At 39.2% G+C, this 21,688-nt stretch overlaps 1 protein-coding gene across 2 annotated transcripts; it reads left to right on the forward strand.

Moving 5' to 3' along the window:
- Window positions 1-683: 683 nt before the first annotated feature.
- Window positions 684-3,688, forward strand: LOC119554580. Of its 2 annotated transcripts, none has more exons than XM_037865561.1 (3): window positions 684-980; window positions 1,903-2,541; window positions 2,818-3,688. In XM_037865561.1, the coding sequence occupies exons 1-3, from the start codon at window positions 818-820 to the stop codon at window positions 3,297-3,299; spliced, it is 1,284 nt and encodes a 427-aa protein (XP_037721489.1). In that variant the 5' UTR covers window positions 684-817; the 3' UTR covers window positions 3,300-3,688. The 2 variants fall into 2 exon arrangements, with proteins under 2 accessions (XP_037721489.1, XP_037721490.1); XM_037865562.1 differs by lacking the exon at window positions 684-980 and adding an exon at window positions 1,450-1,701.
- Window positions 3,689-21,688: the final 18,000 nt, after the last annotated feature.

A 21,688-nucleotide genomic window follows, 5' to 3' on the forward strand; every position in this document is an offset into this window, starting at 1 on the left:
CTTCGCTACTCTTTTGTTTCGCTTTTCGCTGCTTCTAATGCTCGCCCCCACTTCCCCCTTCCCCCATCCAACACTTTTCGGTGGCTCCAAGTTAGAGCGAGTGAAAGAGAAGGAGAGAGAGAGGCCCCCAATGAGTGAGAGGTAGCTTGTTTATCGTTGCCTTTCTTTTGGGCTGCCAGCCCGCTGCTTTTTTCCTCCTCCTTCTTCTTCTTCTTCTCCTTTCTGTGCTTTTCTTCTCTGTTGTTTTTCGGTTTTTGCAGCTCTGAGCTTCGCTGCTGCTGCGACGTGTTGTTGCTTTTTGTCTGTCTCCTCTTTGGTCTTGTTGCTTTTGTCTGCTTTGCTTTTTCGCCCAGCCATCTTACACACTCGCACACTCACCCATACACACCTACAAGCGGAGACTTTTGTATGTAAAACTGACGTCGTCGCTGCTGCCTCTTCTTGTTGTTGTCTTCTTTCTTTTTTCAGCTTTATTTTTTTGCACATTCTCCCTGTTCTCTCTTCTCGCCTGCATTTTGTGTATCTCATCTCGTGTACGCTTTCGCTGCCTTTCCAATCTCTTCGGCATCGGGGCAACAACAACGCCAACGAAAAGCTGGCGTCGCCGTCGCCGTCATCGTTTTCTCTATTTTCCTCAATCGCTGTGCCTTTTCATTTTCAATTCGCATATTTTTGCAAACTCTACTTTCAGTTATTCGCCGATAATTGATGTCAAAGGACGCAGTTGTGCTCCGCCGGCGTTGTTTCACGTTGCCATTGGAAGCACCGTTGCCCAGGTATCGTTCAGTGCCAGTGTGACCAGTTTCCCGGTGTGACCATGCCCAAGGAGGATCCGTTCGTGAATCGCGCCCAGCTCCTGAAGGCGATCAAGAAGTATCCGGAGATCTGGGACTCCAACAACAAGCTGCACATGTGCCGCAGCGTCACATCGCCGATGTGGACGGAGATCGCCGAGCAGTTCGGGGGTCATGTGCCGACAGGTGAGTGCGACAAGGATGCCGGTCTCTCTTGCTAAAAACCCCCCTCACACTCTGCGCCACTGCCCCAGTCGCCCACTCGCAACCGGTGGCGACTTGTATTTGTTGCTGACTTTCGCGCTCTCCTTTTGCGTTCTCTTTTAGTGCGCGTTCAGTGGCGCAGTCGGGAGCTTTTCTGAAGGGGTTAAACGTACCATTGAACGGTTTTACTTAAAAAGTTTAGACTTATTCAAAAAAATTTAATATGCACCGAACTACTTAAATAAAATATATATATTTTTGATCTCACTGCATCTGCTTTGACCATCAAACACCACTGCAGTTAAATCTTAGTTAAAATACTTTTGCAGCTTTCTTATTATTGTTTTAAAAATGATAAAAAAAAACTCGACTGTAATCCTAGATGGTTTTGAAACTATGGTCATATTTTATTTCTACGTACGTCACTGTGCTAGGTCTTAAATTAGCCAAAGGGCACTTTTGGTTGGAACTGGAGGTCCCCGTCCGTTTGGAATAATAGAAGAGTCTACACCACTATATAATGCAAATTGAAGCAGTCGCACCAGAAATAATTGACGGGTGTAATGTACTTTGATAAATGCAATTAGGTAGCTCAATTCAAGCGTAATTAGCTTTATTTAACCACTAGATGTTGTATTATTCATGGATTAAATGACTAACCTTGCCCTAGAACAGCATCATAATAAAAGCCCTCTATATAATGGTTAGTAAAGACATAAAGCAATAACTAACCATAAAAATGTTTGAAATTCATTTGAATATGAATATTTGCACCTGATTGGTTTAGTTTATAGGTAGTAACAATTCTTTGCGTATTAGTAACATATGTTCACGGATTGTTTTAATCCCTTGAATATATATTTCCTTATAACTTAATATAATTATACCTTGTTACAATAACCAGTTAAGCTGCAATCGATCTGGAGCCAGATGAAGTACCACTACCACAACTTGGTCCACCGCCAGATCCTGCACAAGGATCGCTTCAATACCAAGTGGGAGCACTTCGAGCCGATGTCCTTCATGTACAACATAACGGTGGCCAAGATCGTGGGCGCCCAGTCAAGTGGCGGTGGTGGGGGTGCCTCCTCGGAAGACCCACCCACAGCCTCTGAACCGCCACCCGTGGGGGAGGAACCTGCTGGGCCAGTGCCGCCACCCCCCTTGCCCACCACCTCCCATGGACGCGGGCGTCCCAGCGGTAGTTTCAGCTGGTTGCAGACCGCTACCACTCCCACCAACCCCCAACTGCCGCATCTCATTGCTCAGCCGCCCCATGGCCAGGGTCACGGAATGACCTATACCGCTTTCACGGGGCTGGTGCCTCCGCCAGCTGCTGTGATGTCGGAGGCAGTGGCCACGCCCCCGCGGAAATTGGGACGTCCCAGTTCGTTGCATAACAGTATGCGGGGACGTATCATCGATGCCATCAAGACGCGTCCGTCACTTTGGGCGGGACGCCAGCGGAGCGAAAAGGGGCAGGGCCAGAGCAGAACTTCAGCCGTTTGGAAGGAGGCGGCCATCGAGATGGGACTTACCCCAAGTAAGTAGATCCTAACTTTATTTAAAATTTTTTATATTAAATGATTTATGAAAAACACAAATAAAATATCCGTAATTGTCTCTAATACAAAAAAAAATACTTCGTTCATTCATAATATCCCTAATTGAACTTTATTATATGATTAAAGGATAAAGTAATTCTTTTATAAAGTCCTCTTCAAAAGTTTAAACCCAGAATGTACTTTTTAAGAAAGGGAAACCACTATACAATTTTAAAAGCTTACCCATCTTTCCCAAACTTTTTGATTCCCTGCAGCTCTTATGCAGACGCGGTGGTCGATCATTAAGCAGCGCTATGTGGATGAACTGCAGAAGGAGCGCCACGCCCAGTACTCCCACCAGGGATTCCGATCCACGTGGGAACACTTCGACCGGATGAACTTCATGCGCGACATCCTGCTGAAGAAGGTCGACGAGCGGGAGCAGACCCGAGAACAGATCCAGGAGATCGTCAGTGAACAGCAGCACCACCAGCAGCCGCAGCACCACCCGCCGCAGCACTTGCAACACTACCGTCCACCACCGCCGCCAGCAGGATTGGTGGAGCACGCCCAGGACATGCCCATCGGCTTGGTGCAGCACCACCAGCAGGAAGGACACCACCCGCCGCTGGCCATGCACCACCCCCACCACCCACAGGCCATTCGGCGGCGGGTCAAGCACGAATCCGATCTCGAGTGGGATCCCTTTGAGATGATCCTTCACGTCCATGGTGCAGGCGAGCCGGCTGCCAACTGAAGACTGAAAAAATAGGGACTGTCAAGCTCTAGGCACACCTGAGGAAAACTTAAGAAGCGAGAGATCTGCACAGATTATTTCTTAACGTCACTGATGAATTCTAAATTTGAATTGAAGAAAATTTACTTTGTTAGAGATGGAAATATTTAATTGCTTATCGTTTTTTGTTTGTTTTACGATTCATACCACCTTCTATTGTTTAGAATGAACTCGTTCCATTTAGGCTTCTTCTCAGGTGCAATTAAAGTGGGACCTTCAATGTCCTTAAAATAATCGTCAGATGTAAAACCCTTAGCTACACCGCATGCCCACATCTATAGTAAAACCTTTTTGTAATTCCATTTTCTACTACTCTGCAATCGAATAAAACATCACTTAGCGATATTAAACTCAATATGTTTGAGGTCGGGGGTACGAAAACTAAAATTAAGAAGAAGTTGGGAGATAGAAAGAGTAAAAATTTGTAAACATCACTCTTGGCATAGTATTTTAAAATACTCAAGCAAACTTTAGATAGATATTCAACATTTTAAGAGTGTTGTCTTTTTGAATTGACATTAAATTAGGGATACTGATATTGATACCTTTCTGGTTTTATTACCGGGAACACATTTCACCAATATCAATTCCCACGAATGTGCGATTGATATATTTGAAAGGAAAGAGATTTATTCCACGTGAAGTGCTTCGCACTCAATCAATTTCGATAATCGTGATGCGATGCGACGGATTGGATATTCGAGAACGCCCCGAGAGCGAAAACTAAATTATGCTAATTCTCGCAGTGTGTGCAACATTTGTCGATTGCCAAAATGGCAAACATGTTCCACACACACAAGCACTCACACTCTCTTTGGAAAACCTCTACCCTATCCCCATCCATACCACATTTTGTGGATTTGTGTAAATTTCTGGCTGAGGGCCAAGGGCGGAACACGCGTAATTCCAATCACGTGCCAGCCCAGAAAAGAAAAGTTCTCAAACTGTAAAACGTTTATCAAAATGTAACCCCCTCCCGACCGTCCGCCAAAAACCGCCCACATAATTGGCCAAAAGGATACAGCCCCCTCCCCAGTTTTTTTAAAAACCCCAACCCCCCTCCGCAGACTCCGACAATATCTTCAATAATAAATGCATTTCACTGTCGAATTTGCCGCATTCTGCACAACACACGTGCCTTAAATAATTCACGTCGCATTTAGCGGCGTTTTTGCCAAGCCTCTAATGGGCCCAGCGATTTGTAGTGGGCGTGGCGGGGGCGGTGCTGTAAGGGGGGCGTGGCACGCCGCCAGGTAAAGTGGAAAGTAGTTGGCTACGTTTTACGTTCTAGTTCGAGGCGAAAATTTGCCTAAAAACTCAAGTAGTTTGTTCAAACTTTTATGCTCCGTGCATTTATCAACGCCAGCCAGGCGGGAAAAGGGGGGTAGAGGAGGAAAAAGGGGTGGAAAAACCGGGGGGGGGGGGGGGGGGGGAAACCCATCCAGGAGTCCATGAAGCGCAGCAGCCCGGAGCAACAGCGCTGCCGTGTAAAAGTTTCCACACAGCCGTGGGTGAGTTAGATGATGGAGCGTTATTTAAATGGTTTTCGGATGCGTACGTGCGAAAATGTTAGTAATAAGCCAGGTGCCAGAATCCAGGAGCCATTACTGTGATATTACTGGATAGGAAAAATGCCAGCGATTTGTTGGCTCCCAAGGATTTAGGAAAACGTCCTTGGGAGGAATGTCAACTTTTGGGAAATCGTTCCTTCAAGAAATCAGTCACAGTATGCAAATAATCCGTATATTCTAAACTATGCAAATCCTCAAGATATAAGCATACTTCTTTGTTCAGAGGAATCTTTGATAATCTGATTTTAAGGCTCGATTTTTATTATAATCTGAATTACATTTTTTACTTTCATATATTGATAATTCAACGTTGTCTTAAAAATGTACAGACTTAAATTTTTTAAACATTTTAAACCATTTATAGCTTTATTAAGTTGAAAATAAATTTTTTTTATTGCTATAAGTATTTCTTTTGAAACCTAAATATCGCTCATTATTTTCTAGGAACTGGTTAATGTTTTTATTAAGTTATGAAAATGGCCCAATGGGACATTTTTAACAATTTATTATTCCCTTGGAATTGAGATTGCAATTTTTTCACTTACTGAGGGTATTTCTACTGTACAACTCAACGCGTCAGAGGAAAAAACCAATGATGCAAACCTAAAAAAAAGTGTGATGAAAGATAAATTGGTTATTCAAAATATATATGATTTTTCATACATTTATAAAAGCTTAAAAATAATAACAACAATAAAATGTACTGGTCTTTCAATTTTTTTACAGAGATCTTAAGTTGTGGTCGGTTCCTTGTTCCTTAAGTTGTGGTCGATTCCTTTCAGAGATCACTTTATAATTGGAAAACCGTTGTACTACTTACTCGTACTAATATTTTCGCATGGGGTCGGTGTAATGGCTTTCGAGTGGAACGTGAGCCGGGAAAACTTCGCTTTCCTAAATGCTCGGTAGGTGATTTCTTTCCGCAGGAAGTACGCATACACACGCACTTAACACATACACACTCAAATCATTTTCCACGCCCACTCGCCCCGCCCACGCTAGCACACACACACACACATGATAAGAATGCTTATGTGAATTATCGCACATTTTACGGCATCGAAAAAAGGGGTTTCCAGGGGGACTTTGTAACGGGAAAGAACTAGAAAACTTGTCTAAAAGTGCGCACTCCACTCATATATATTTAGGTATACATATCTCCAAGGCGGACACGCCGACAGTAGCGCATAAAAACTTTTAAATTTACTTTTGCTAAGAGTTTTTCCCGCCCCCTAACCAGCCACGCCCCTCCATGCCCATGCATATTCATTTCAAAATCCACACACATACACATGGCCAAGTTTTCTTGGAAAAGTTCCTTTACCCCTTTCCGCCCCTCAGAAAAATCAACGAACTGTGAGAGAGGCAAACAAAAAAAAGTTTTGGGCAAAAGGTGGGCAAGGGTTTCTGGGGTTACCGGGGCGCCAAAGGGGGATTTTCCGGATACGGATCCGGAGCGGCATCGCTTAATAGAGCTGCCAAAATTTGTGTGCCTCAGGTTGCGTCGCTTGTCGGCAGACGCCGCGTTACAAGCGCTCCAAATTGCTCACTTCTCGAGGCGCTCCGCTTCCCTCTGGCCTCCCGTAATACCCCCTTAATTTCCCGTCCAAAGCCCCCTTTTTAAAGCCCTGCCACCGAAATCCCAGCCAATTCCCCCGACTGCCAAGCAACTATGATGTTGCTGTCTTCCCATTTTTGCCAACTTGTCTATTTTTCGGTCTTGCCACAGTGGAAATGTTTTAAACTTTACTTGGCACAATTTTTGGAACCGATCATTACACATTATATGTTTTTAAGAGGACTTTGTTCTTGAATACTTTAAAATGTTCCTTCTGACACTTTAATACATGGAATTCAATCCTTTGCTTTCAATACGGAGTCTTTAAGAACCCTCCCCCTAATTTAATGGTCAGTATATTATTCCATTTTTCCATCTTGATAAATATTGGCAGTCAAAAACACTCCCCCATATGAACTCCCCCAGCGAAAGCATCTGAGAAATCAAACCTGGCCAAGATTCATATCGCCATCTCCTTGGGCTCAGCCCACCCCGGATGGCTTTGAATACGAAAATTCCAAAATAACTTCGATAAGTTCTTTATTTGACAAGTTCCCCACTGTGCCATTTGGGTCTACTTCCACTTCCAAGTCCTTCGTTTCGTGCAGGCCCTTTTTGTTGTGATGGGTAGGGGTGTGGGGCAAATGTTTGCTGTAAAATGTTGGGCCACGTATCCTGCAGCAATTCGTAAACTAATTCTACATACGTGCCCGTGTCAGCTATCACCCATCCGCCCCGTTGCCCAGCGCCCCTTCCCTTTCCCTTCCCATCTCCTTCCCATTCCCTTCCCATTTCCTTCCCATTCCCTTCCCTTTTGGCTTCCCGCAGAGCGACCAAATCGTTACGTGCGTTGGGCCACGGTGGCGCCCTCTGTGGGCCGTGCGTCATGTTTTGATTGGCGTCATGTACACGGACGGATTCGCTCCGGCTTTCCACACGAAGCGCAGGGATAAGGTGGTTGCACGGAGAACAAATGCTAAAAGATATTACCCCAACAGTTATTATTTTATGCATATGAGTTTCAGTCTAAATTATGGTAATTTAACATGCTTTTCTAGAATTTGTATTCAAAGAATTATTATATTCAAGGAGTATCCTAACATTAATTAATATTCAGATGTCTAAAAATATACATCAAATTGGCTTTACAAGGCATTAAATATATAATAAACTTATAATATAAACTTTATCTTATATTTTTGCAATTTATTTTTATATTTGAATGGAAAATTATCAAATTACCAACATATTAGATGGTAATATTCATTAGGCTTTGTTTGGATCGATCTTCCAGTGTGCGTGGGTTAGATTTGCTTTTTTCTGCTAATAAATAATTGCATTTTCACCTCAAGAACTCACTGACAGACGAGGCCCAAAGGGGGCCCGAGTGCAAAGGGCTGGGTGATTTTCTCCGAGGGTGACACAATTCAATTTGCGCGCGTTTCCGTTCCGACTGCAGGTGCCTGGGTGGTGTATTGCCAGTTTTTGTAATTCCATTTCTGATTTCATATTTTGCTGTCACTGGGAAATGATTCAATTTTGCAGATTTCTTTGGGTGGGCGAGGGGTGGCGATATTTGCATGCCGGGCATGTATCTATGTATCCGTTTTTTTCGGTCTGCGTGCCGTTATCAATCAAAAGCGAAATGCGAATTGTGCGCAAATTTGTTGCATACGCAGAAATATTTGCTATATTGCATGGCAATCAAAGCGCTGCATGATTGACAGGCGAAATGGAATATTTTTTGAGTGATATTTTGCAGCTGGAAAAGCAGTGACCTGAAACATGTCAAAGTCTGTCTATCTCTCAATATCTGAGAAAAGCAATATGCAATAAAAATCCATCAGTTATTTGGAGTGCTAGATCCTGCAAATCGATTTGCTGTCGGGGTCTACAGATTAGAGTTATATATTTTTAATTATGATTTTAAGATCGGAAATACCTAAAATATTTTTATTATATGTAGACGTACAACAACTATCTTAAAATCATTTTATGGGCTTATAGTTTCTTCAGAAAAGTATCCCTTTATTATAAAGGGACATAATAGCAGAATACCTTCCATTGAAACTCCAATAAACATAATACCCCCGAGCTGATTTCCTGTAATAACCTTCGTTTTCGCCGACTCAATTAGCAGAGAGGTTAATTGCACCAGTTTCGATTGCACAATCCATTGAGCAGGTAAGAATGTTACCTCGAGTAGAGACCTTGTCCATATTCTATGCAAATTCCCCGGACAAAGGAGCTGGCCACAAAGCAGTCGAGTCACTTAGGCCGGAGTCTTAGGTTCCCGAATTCCTCCCCGATTCTCCGCGGTATCCTTGAGACGGGGTCTCAAATGCCGGAAGTGTCCTTCGCAGAACTCGCACGTGTGTCGGCATAAAATAATGCGACATTTTTATGGCCCGGCCGAGTGCCGCTTGAGCCCCGGTCTCTTTCGCACCTTCGGCTGACAGCCAACTTAAAGCGGTGTTAAAATTTATGAATGAATTTGACTAGGACACCGGCACAGGAAGCAGGGTCCTGGCAGCAGGTAAGCAATAACTCAGTCCCTGGCCGGGAGTTTTTCTAATTTCTTTTGGCTAAAATACAGTTTCGGTCCTTGCATAGTAAAAATGCCCAAAGATTTATGATGAGGCTCGTTGAACGTGCACACATCCACATCCACAAGTACGTCCGCATCCACTTCCACATCCACGTCCACGGGAAGTGAGAGACCGCTCCAGCTAATCCCGAATGAATGAATTGCGCTCCTGGGCTGTCGTCCTCGCTGCTGCGGAATGGAATGCAAATCCGTTGATTTAGAAATTCCATTAATATCGGAGTTCCTCCCCCCGCATCCAATTTTCTTTATCAATATGCCGCACGAGGCCCACAGCCACCCGGAACACTCAAATAAATGTAAATATATATGCGGAGGAAATCAAATTCCTAACATATACATAGATCCATCCAAATGATATGAAACATTTTGAGGTTTCCGTGGAAGTACGTATGACCTTTTTGGCTGAGTTTGAAAAATATATGTTTGCGGTAAAGAACTAACATATAACAGTATCAAATCACAATCTAGTTCCACACATATCTTGACTATCACATAAATCAATCAAGTAAATAATGTGTATAAAGAAGGTACTCAAAATCGTTTACTTAAAAGATGTTAATTTCATATATTTTTAATGTTTATGTTTGCAAAATCATACATTCGAGTATATAAGAATTTTTATTTCTATCTGACATTCTTAAAAATCAAGATTTATTAAAAACAACATATCCGAAAGATAGTTCGAAGCTTGGGCCAATCATATTTTTGGTAATATCATATTGGTTTGTTTTTTACTCGTTTTAATAAATTCTTTTAATATTTTCGTGTCAAAAAAGGGATCAAAATTCTATTTTTAAGTAGTTATAATATTGACTCATCCAAAATATTTATTTTGGGACATAATTAAGTTTTCCCCTCTTATTTAAACATAAAAAATTAATTACTTTAGAAACTAAACTCAAACATAATTCATAGAGCTGTACAGCTTAATGTCATGTTACTCAGAACGGAATGAATAATTTAGAGGCTCGTAACTCCGCACAAACCACAAGTTTCTATTTGTTTTTCCTCTTGGGCAGAGTCGCGGGTCAGAATAAACATGTCAGCCATATTCTTGCGACACTAATTTCCGAATTCATATATTCAATATTGGCCAACACCACGGACAATGCAGTGGACACTGCAGCCCCCCATTCAGATGGTATGGTAAATGGTAAATAGATGTTGACCGAGCCAAGGCCTTCTTGCTATCAGTGTCGGCTGGCCACATTAGCATGTCACTCGGCGGTAAACAGGGAAAAGTTACGGAAACTTCTTGGAAAACTTTGCTTATGTTTGTCCCTCCAAGAAAAACTTGGCAGATAAACAAAAATCGTTGAATAGATTCGACGGCCAGAGTGTGTTGTTCGTTCAATATGGACGCGTAACTTTCCTTTTTGGATATTGACACATTTGTGACATCCGACGAGTTGCTTAAGCAAATACTGGAAATTTGTGGGCGTGGCAGGGTCTTGTTTTGGTTTCGTTTCGGTTCGATTCGATTCGATTCGTTTCCGCTGACCAAACGGGTCAATTCCATCGACCAGGGCCCAAAATGGTCTGCGTGTGAGTGTCATTTTCATTCTGTTTATTTGTCAGTCATTATTTTGGGCAAATATTGACGCTCTTGTCATGCCCAGTAGCACTCTGCGTTAATTGATTTCGAATTCGGAGCCACTTTTGTTGTTATCATAGCAGGGCCCAAACAATCTGCCCTGCAATCACACACTACTCCTTTTTTTACCCCATTCCCCATTCGAAATGAGCGGACAATCGACTTATCCGACCTGGCAATCAAATATCTAACCAGTTTAAGTCTGAGTATCCGATGACTTGCACTCACAAATTGTAAAACTTTTGTGCTTTTACGACCCATTTCGAATGGTGTCTTAAATTATCTCTGTATTTATAAACTTCTCAGGCCATCAGCATCGATTTGTCACAAAGTATTAAAAATCATTTTCGCCAAATTTGAATCACTACCAGATTTTTGTACTCAAAATTTGCATGCCACTTAAAACAATCGAAGTCAATTCAAATTTAAAAAGTTCATTTGTATTCAAATTTGTTTATCAACCGATTGTGTAATGGTTTAATGGAAATACAATGTTTAATAAAAAGGCACATAAACTTTGTTCAATTTTGACAGGCTGGGAATGTTTTTTTTTTTAAGTTAAAGCACTGTATTTAAAGAAGGTAATGTTTTTTCTCATCTAAGAAGTTTATCAGGGAGTAAGACTCAGCATGAAATATTTAAATCTTAAATCGGCTTTATTATATTATGTTTAAATAATAATACAAATGTTGGCCGAAGGTGCTTTAAATGCCAAGACTATCCCATTTAATGCTGAAAAACCGATCCCATCCGTTTGTAAATTAACCAATTATAAGCCTTTATTATGGTAATATATCATTAAACATTATTTATAGACGAGTGCCACAATAACTTTAATCGTTTGTTTTTTGAAATTGCAAAACCGTGACGTTAATCCGAGATTAATCACATCCAGATTGTCAACTGGTCTTTCTCCGCGGGTCCGAGATCAACTTGTTCTGGCTCTTGGGCCGGAGTGTTAATATTTGTGCAGTAAATAAGCAAATTAAGTGTTTCCACAAACGGCTGCAAATATGCACGGATACAGATAGGAACCAGAGCCCGGGCAACCAACGGCTTCAGATACACGACTATATATATGTAGGTGTGGGGTGTATGGGGGATGGCTGGGGATGGGCATAAATAGGCGCATAAATATTTGTTTATGTTTTCACATCGCGCTTATCAATGTGCAAACACAAGCGGCGCTACTTCAGCCCCCAGATCTCCAGTTCCAGTGCTCCGGAGTTCGGTCTCAGTTTCTGCTCGGCTTTCGGTATCAGTATCGCTGTTTGCCCACGGATTTTGCCTTTGCACGGTTTTATCTTATCGCCGTAATGGAACTACGGGTCACGCCAGGCCAAACTGGGGAGTATCTGCCGGCTCCGTCGCGCTGTTTGCTCAATTAATACGAACTTTAATTGAAAAACAATACAATTAACTAAATCAGTTAAGCGCGTCGGTCGCCTCGAGTCTGCGAGTCTGGCGCCCATTATCAGTCTGGGCGACTCTTGACTCCCGACTCTTGCTGGTCCCAAGCCCCACATAAAACACCAGGGCCCAACCACAATTGAAGCCCCAACTCCAAAGGCACGATGGCTTTGGTTCCTGGTCCTGCAACAAAGCATGTTTCCCTTAAAAATACCAATTAAAAGACCGGAAAATATTTAATCACTCTCTCTCTGAAATAATTAATTAGTGTTAATATCAAGTACAAGTTCTTTTTTATGCCCTTAATAAAGATATTTTATCGGACAAGCTTAAAAATGTTTGCAACTACATATATAAGACCATTTTTTTATATTTTAGGAGGGGCCGAAGGTCTTTGCTTCCAGGGCCCCTTCTTTTACAAATATTAATTTTTGTATTATATACTAACTTTAATTTTTTAAAAAAATAAATATTTTAAGATGGATAATTTGTCATGTCAGATACTTTTATGTTTGCAAAATCCTAATATTATAAGTATAAGATATCATTATTTTCTAAATTTCTTAAAAATAAGACATCTTAAAGATATTGTTTCGTTTTCAGTGGTTTTAACATATTCTCTTAAAATCTTTGTTTAATGTGTAGGTACAATTATATTGTTTTGCCTTGAACATATTCAGTAACTTACTTTAATAGCATCTTCTTCTACTTTAAAGTCTCAAGACCGTATAAGTTTTAATGTTACCAACTTCCTAATCACAAATTCCACTTCAAGTTCAGGTACATTTATCAATTAGTAAATAATACATTGCCTAAACCAAGTGTATTGCCCATTTGTGGATATCCCAACCCATTTTTAAGGCAGAACAAGACACTCTGCTAATTTCATTGTTGTTTGCTTGTTCTTGCTATTTTCGGTGTGTTTTTATCTAAATTACTTTTAATCGCCATTTAATGTTTTTGTTTTTCTTGTTTCGCGCTGTTGTTGTTGTTGTTGCTGTTGCCGGTTTAGGTTGTGTTGTTCGTGTTTTATTGCGACGTCTTTTGGGTTCTCTAATCTAATTGCAAAATACAAGCACCGAATGTGAGCAAATCTAAGTGTGCGTTTGGGTACACTCGAAAAAAGAATCAATATACCCAAGGGTATTGCCCTGCATATTAACAGCTCAAAGGCCTTTTTTTAAACTATCATAATTTTTTAGTTTTGTATCCAGGACTTTTCTCATTATAACTTAAAGGATATGTTTATTTACCACTGATTCAATACCAAATACATATTAATCTTGATTAGTCTAAGGTCTAATCTAAGGAATATCTATTGCATTTTACAGATGCCAATGATGACTGTATTTAATTATAGAATAACTTAGTTAATTTTTTCAGTGTTGAAGTAAGAGTGTAATTACATATGAAAGTATGTGTGACGGGATGTTTGTGTGCTTTTCAAGGCCCCGCAGCCGCCCCACCATAATAATCCGGCCTTGCCCATCTGGTTCCCCATGGAAATAGATTGCGCGCTATCTGGAAAAGTTGTACGGTCTGCAAATCGTATAAACAATTATAAACAAACAGTCGGGGCGAATGCTTCTTTATCATGGCCTAGTTCTTTTTATTGATATCACTAGAATCCCACCGAAAAAATAAACTTAAATCGTTGGCACGCCGCCCCATCGTCGAATTCCCCCTGCCAGCCCATCGAAATGCCATTCGACGCGTGCGAATCCATGAGATACATTTGGCTGTAAACAAAGTCATTCATTATGCCAATCCTCCATATGTCCAACAAGTCGCAGCGATCCTTCTCTTGGAATGGAATTGCGTCAATCAGTTTATCGGTCTAAATAGTCTGCGCAGACATATAGACAGCACTTATACATTTCCTAAATATTTTCAAATTGTGAAGAAAACAAGACGCCACAATATTTTAGAGGTCTTAATGGGGCATTAGATACCTATCTAATTTGTATTATTCCAATGAACAAATTAACTAGTGGAAATTGTTTTCAAGAGCAGACTAACCAATCCGCAATTGTTTTTCAAACGCTTTTAGCCTTGGACAAAACTTGAATGTTGTCTAAAGCCACAACAATGGCGAGGTCTTCTTCCCAGATTAAATTTAACATGACTGACAAAGTCCCACCCTGCACTTCATCCAAGGTCCAAAGCCCAAATCATTTGCACGACAATTTTTAGTTAAGCTTGTTTATGAGCTGTTAACTAGATATTTTTAATGCTTTCAGGAATCACATTTAAAATGGGCTCTTAATAATAGAGTACACGTGTGCATTTAAAAGTATTTCTCATATATATATTGGCAGCGGGTTCATTAAACATTTCTTTAAAATCCTTTGACTCAATTGAGAAATGGTAAGTGTGCCAAAAGTGAAATGCGTCACAGCAAGTACAAACAGATCAACAGTCTTCAACAAAATACCTGCAAAATTGCATTCAATATATTATTAAGAAATGAATTTGCATTGTAGCTTATAGTTAAATTTGTGATACATTTTAAGCAATTTGTTTGTATTTAAGTATTTAAGTCCATTGCATTAATTTAATTAGGTAATTTGCTGACTACTGCAGGTGGATGAATTTGCACCCTGTTGACCCTTGAATGACGCTTTCTTTGAGTACTGAATTTCGGGTGCATGCTAATGACATTCTCTTTATGGCTCTTTGTGGGCCAGATCCTCCCATTTCAACACCCACGCTTTTGTGACATATAGATACCCATCTCTGAAATTGTTTACTTATTTCTGTATGCCCCGGCCAAAGTATTCCTTTGCTGTCTATAACCCACGGCGATATGTAAACACATTCAAAAAAGATTCACGTTGTGTATCTCTCCGCACAAGCATTGCATAATTATGATTAATCAATTACAGAGAATCGTTTAGATAATCGATTTCCATTTGGTTCGACTTTTTCCACGCTGCTGGGAGAAATGATCATATAGGGTTGGCGCATGCTGTCCATTAATTAACCCATAGCAGGGCCAGTCCCCAACGCGATCCCCAGTGCTTAGGCCACAGACTTTGTAAAAATAATAGTATGGTGTGCTGTTTGTTTTTTTAATCCGAGTGGCATGGCAGAAAAGACAAAGCTGGTTTACAGAAACAGGCGCCAAACATGGCATACGAATTAATTTGGTCGTTGTATTTAAATGCTCAAAGCAGAAAGTGGGAATCATTTTTTCTCTGCCTTTTTTAATAGATTGCAAACAAAACAAAAATTAACATACGCCCCGATGTGATCGTAAACGTGCCGTCGTCGAGCCAAGCGGCAAAAAGCAAGACAGAAGAAAAAAGTAAAACATTTGTTATTCTTGTGACATCACCATGCCAAAGGGGGCTCTTTCAAAGTAAACAAAAAGACCGCCAGGGCTGCAACAAAGTACGGCAGCCCTGGGAAACAGTAGCACCTCTTGGAAAAATGCCTACACAGAAAAAAATCCTGATCCCTTAAGATTTGTATACCCCCTATAATACCAAAAAAAACTTTCAATCAAAATGTCTTACCTGAATTTACTGAGCGATCTATAATAAATTTAATTTTTGTTTTTGAAGTCTTTTATTTACCTTTGAGCGTAATAGAGTCTATTAATTTTAGATTATACATATTTTAACATATCGGAACAGTAAGAAAAATAATTCCTTTTTTTAATTTCTTATTTGTTATTTACCTATCAATGTTCTAATTTATATTAATGGCTTTTTGTTTTTATTTTGAAGATTTAATAAGATGTCATAAATATGTAAACCTAAATAATGTATGAAAATATTTCAAAAAATGTGAAAATATAGGTTTACATTAGTAAACTTACCTTAATATTTTCCGACTGCAAACTAGAGGACGGGAGAAATATAAACAAACGATCGCTGGCGGGCTCCTTATCTACGATATAGCCCCCAGCCTCAAGACCCAGACCCCAGAGCCAATCTATGTATGGATGTATGTGTATACCTTTGAGTAGTATATCGAATACCCAAGCTCTCGAACTCGGTTTGGCACCCCTGGGCCCGGCTCTAAATAGGCGCAGCTGTGTGCTCGTATTAGATAAGTCAGTCGCTTCGGGTGTGCGGGTATTAATATGCAAATTAGTTGGCGACCAACGGCAGCAACAACAACAATCGCCAGATACATAAATAACAATGACAACAACAATATGATGAGTGATTAAAAGTAATGTGCAGAAGCAAAGCGAATAGCAAATGCGCCAAATGAGGATCGCCCTCGTGCAGCTAAAATAAAACTAATGGGTATCTAGGGGGTGTATAAGTTTGTCTAGTTGTGATTCAAATTCTAAGGAAGATAGGTTGGGCCAATTTAAGACAGAAGGTTTTGTAATTTTCTAAGTCCCATAAAAATATTATAGTGGAAAAAAAATAAAATTCTATATATATAGATAAAAAAAAGTAAAGAAAATATTTGTGTTGAATTAATATTACCAAAATATTTTTCATTAATTGAAATTGGATTATATTACCAATTTAAATTTTTATGTAAAGAATAAGTATCACCTAAAGATATAACTGTATTATTAATTTATCAATTGATTTTTCTTAGACACCATAAATTATAAGAGTTGAAAGGAAACTTTAAATCTCATTATAATTCAATAATAGAGATGTTATGGAAATGTTGTAAAGTTTACAAAATTTATTATGTGTAAGTAAGCAATGCCCCCAGGGCCCTTTGTTTACTTCGACAAATACACAAATATTTTCCGTATCACTCAACAACCGAAATTCCCTTTGATATCCTAAGCAATCGCCACTATTGGTGCCCCCCTCCAAGCCATTCCATTTCATCTCATTTTATTTCATAGAGGCACATATCATGCGACGATCGAGTGGTCGCCACATGGGGCTCTCGGTTTGGATCTGGATCTGGATCGGATCGCATGGGATCGGTTTAGGGGTCTCGGTTTGCTTGTCTGTCATCCATTTGGCAAACTTCAACAGATCGTTTCGTTTCGTCAACAACAAAGCGAGGCGAAAACAATGGACGGCACTCATCGAGTGGGCTGGGGACTGGAAAATAAAGCCACGCTGGGCTACGAATCGCCGGCATAAAAGTATATGCTCATATGACACCAAGATAAATGGTTAGCTTAAGGCATTATTTATAAAACTTAATTATAAACGTTAGAAAATAAAAGGTAAATAATTAAATGGCTTGGATTTAAATAAAACTTAAATAAATACTTAATAAACCCACTTATATAATGACAACAGAACTTTAAATACGATTCAAATCCATTTAAATTTTTAATTAGGTGTGTAAACTGATGGTCTTGTAAGTTATTGGGTATCGAATAACACAAGTAATTTAATTATTCTGTGGGTCCAAAATTATTCTATTTTTTCTGGTTTTTTATGCAAATTTTTATAAGTACGGCTGTGTCACACTGGCAAATATGACTGATTGCGGGTCTCTTCTACTACGCCGCATTCGAAGGCAGTGGAGCCCTGCGTAGGAGGTGTTTGGCGCGTGTGTCGGCATATTGAATAGGTCGAGCCCCAGCTATGGAGAGACAACAAAAAGCGCGATCTGGCACCCCGACCCCTCAGGTTCGGAACCCCTGAACGCCATATACTCGTACCCCCACCCCCACGTCGGTGGCTTTTGCCGCGGTGGGGCGTGACAAATTTCCAGCGTTGCCTTTCCATGTTTTGTTTATAATTTTATCTAATATGCAGGGAGCACTTTGGGCTGTCATATGCCGCAATCGATGGATCCCAATCCACCTCGGCCCCACAGACCGAACCTCTCGAACCGCTCACCTCTTCTGTTTGTAAACAAAGCGAGCCAACGCCTCTTGAATTTAAAATTCATTGGATCGATTTGTGCGACGATTTCGAAATCGCTTTCAAAATTGCTCTGAAATGTTCCCAGCTGCGGCTGCTGAGTTTCTTCCTGGTTTGTTAGATTGCTACATTTACAAATCACAGAGAATACATCAAATGAAATGGAATGTCAAATACTTGAACTAGTTTTTTTTATTTCATACATCATATTTATTTGCTATAATATATTATATTATACCCTCGTTTTGTCCTGTGTAGTCGACCCCCATACCTAAATATAAGTAATTGAACATTATTAGGCATATAATGAACACCACTTAATATGATAAATTTCAGTGTGACTCGCTTCATTTGCATTTTTGGTTGGCCTCTAATTAGTAATACTTAATATTTCATATTTTTCAATTTGTGGCTTGGTGATTCTACATATTTCGTTGGCGTCAGACTCGAGCCGAAAATGGAAAGTCCACATAGAGGTGTTTGGATCAAGACAAGGCCAAGATTGGGGCACGTGCCTAGACTCTCATCATGCCAAGGCCTTTAGAAACGAAACGGAATTAAGTATAAATACAGAGTGTTCTTATTTTTAGGGATTACCCAATGTGACAACCTGCAATTTGCACAGATTTTATCATATTTATACAAAATTCGGTGTAAACAAGGAGAAGAGGAAGCTATCGAAATAAACAGAATTGAATTGTACAGATTTTTGGCTCGGAATAATATTTATTTAACAAAATAAGAATCGCCCTGGCAACTATTGGCAGGCCAAATGTTTTCGTTCGTGACGGCTGCATCCCTCAGAATTGCGGTGAGAATTCTCTGTGCTGTCAAAGGGATAAGCCACAATCAGTTAAATAAATAGGTTTCTTTAAATACACACCCGCATTGATTTGTATTCAGCACATTTATCATTAAAAACAACAGGCCTTAATGCATGTGCAGATTTTAAGCTCCGCAATGGAAATGGATGGGCGCCGAAATGTACAAAAAATTAATAAAATCAAACTGAATTTAATTTGCTTGGCTCGTATTTGCAGAAGGCGTTCATTCTCATTTTCATTCATTCATTCATTTGCTCATTCATATCGAAATTCGTTTGCGATATGCTCTTGTTTATTAAAACATGTGCGTTTCGATTTTGTTTTTATTTTTTTGGCTTCGAGAGATTCCAGATATTTTATTTATTTATGCAAAGAATTTTTGTTTTGAATGCAAATTAAGTGCGAGCCAGTGGCAAAATATTCGTAGCAAATCAGTTCACCTTTTACCTTTGCCAGCAAATCGAGTGGAAGAAAATAGTTGGGCCAGACATTAATAACGCGCATAAGTTATTGCACCTGTTGGCCGCTTCTGATGGGCAATGAAATACTACGCCAGTAGAATAAAGTTGCTTGCGGTAAGTTGTTTTTAATGCCTTCCTCTTTCCGGGCGATTTTTTTCAAAAGCCATAGCTCCAGAATGAGCAAACTTCGGTTTTAATGGCGGGCTTAGACACCGGTGGAGAAATGATGGTTAACTAGGGAAGAAAAAAACGTGTAACCTTATACGAAAATTCTAAAAATTATTCATACACTGATGGGTTTAATTTACAATTTAAAATATTTTTCAAAATGAATTTAATATGTACAAATTTAACAGAATTATTCATACATTAATAATGATTAATGTAAAATTTAGAATATTTCTTAAAATGAATTTAGTATATCAAAATGTAGCAAAAATATTCATACAATAATATGATTAATGTACAATTTTGAAAATTTTGCAATTTAAACACATAGAATAGACCTCATTTTCCCAGTTTTCATAGAACTAGCTATAATATACTCGTACATATATACTAGCCTTTCTATTATTATCTAATGTTTTTAATTTTAAATAACTTAGTTATTTAAAAAAGCCATGTCACTGAGGAATGGGAAAAGGTATTGGATCTTAATAAAATATCTTCTTAAATTCAATATACATAGAATTTAATTCTTAACAAAATAAAGTCAAATTAAAAAGAGTTCTTTTTAACTTAACGGTCTTCTTATTTAATACATTTTTTTAAATAATACTAAATGTATATTAGTACTCTCAAAACACTTTATATTACCTACCAGATCCCCAACGAGTACTAACATTTTTCGATGGGCTGCTGCCAATATGATGTTGTCTCGAATGTGTGCCAAATCTATTAAATTTCAAGCGTTGAAAAACAAACCAGAAAAACACTGCCAACGCGAAAAAAACGCAAATTGCGCTTTATTTAAGTACAAAAATAACAAGAAACGCAGCGGAATTGAATAGAAGTGTGGCCCCAGGGGCGGGGGCGGTGATTTGGGAAGAGGGCGGGGATTTGCGGGGACGTGGAAGTGGGAGCGGAACAAAACGCGGCGGCACTAGAATATATTTGAAAACCGCACTAAATTTTTTTTGTTATTTGCGCGCGTCCGAATTTGTCGGTTATATGGGTTCATTCGCACATTGTTGTTGTGGTTGATGGCGTCCGCCAGGTTTATATGGTATATATCTCGTGGAGAAGGGGGCGGAGCGGGCGGCAGGTGCAGGATGGATGGGAAATGCGAGGGGGTCGGGGGAGGGGGCGATTGCCGGTCTTAACGCCTCAATTCAGATTCTTGTTTACGCGCCGACGTCCAACAATTTTTGCGTCGTCTAATCAAAACGAGAGAAATTGTTTTCATCCTTCCTTAGCACTGGGAAAAATAATGGGATTAGTAAATGAAGGGAGTTCTATTTTTGACCAAAAGATTTATACTGTGAAGCAAGCGATATAAAGTTCACTACATCCATTTTCGGGAAAAAATAATCACATTTTATAGAGACCCTTTTTTTAACCTTTTAATACATTTTTTATAAAATGTTTTATTTTAAAACATTACAAATTGTTTAATAAATAATATTTTTGCTTGAACTGTTTAATTTGAATACATTTTATTTTAAATTTAAGACAAAGTTGATCTTTAATTTTAATAATCTAGCAATACTTTTTGAGCCCATAGTTCCTTCCTTAGATTTATACTGTGAACATAGAGATAAAAAGTTCACAAAAACTATTTTCGGAAAATAATCACATTGTATTAAGATCATTGTTTAAACCTTTTTATAATGCATATATTAAAAATTATATAATAAATAATATTATTATATTATATTATATTATAAAATAATAATATTATTATTCTTTCCACTGTTTAGTTTACATATATTTTATTTTAAAGGTACGACAAAGTTTTATAAATGTTCCTTATTTTAAATAAATGGTGAAGACATTTTAGACCCGGTAGTTCCTTCTATTATACACGAGTATTGTAAAGGTAGCGAAAAACATGTTCCCATTCATAATTCGGAAAAAATAACTAAATTCTATTAAAAAAGTTTTCTAACTTTTTATAAAAACAAGTATTGAATTTGAATATTGGATTTGTACAACTAAAAGTCACTCATCAACATTGAAACCTTTAGGTTGGGAATTATAGCGTCACCAGAGCCCTTCTTATAGGTATTTTTATTGAATCCATTTAAACTTGTTATTTTAAAGATATATATTTTTTTCAGTGGACCCCTTCCTTGGCTGTGTTTTTCCATTTTCCCCTAGCCCCTTTAACCCCACCCCCTCAACGCTCCTGGTTCTGTGTTGATTGCAAAATGTGCGAGCATTTCACTGCTGTTTCTTCGACTATTGTTGGCTTTAGTTTTGCATTCATTCCGATTATTTATTTTCGTACTTTTTCCTTGCGTTGGCTCGTATTTTTGGCTTATATTTTTGGGGCCGCAACCTACGAAACTTTCC

Source organism: Drosophila subpulchrella, chromosome 3L (genome assembly GCF_014743375.2).
Source record: "Drosophila subpulchrella strain 33 F10 #4 breed RU33 chromosome 3L, RU_Dsub_v1.1 Primary Assembly, whole genome shotgun sequence".
Taxonomy (NCBI): Eukaryota; Metazoa; Arthropoda; class Insecta; order Diptera; family Drosophilidae; genus Drosophila; species Drosophila subpulchrella.

What these genes read in the sequence shown, in the direction of transcription:
- LOC119554580 (XM_037865561.1), top strand. Translation starts at nt 818, where the DNA reads ATGCCCAAGGAGGATCCGTTCGTGAATCGCGCCCAGCTCCTGAAGGCG. An exon ending in CGGGGGTCATGTGCCGACAG is followed by an intron (nt 981 to 1,902) that starts GTGAGTGCGACA and finishes TACAATAACCAG; the next exon opens with TTAAGCTGCAATCGATCTGG. An exon ending in CGAGATGGGACTTACCCCAA is followed by an intron (nt 2,542 to 2,817) that starts GTAAGTAGATCC and finishes GATTCCCTGCAG; the next exon opens with CTCTTATGCAGACGCGGTGG.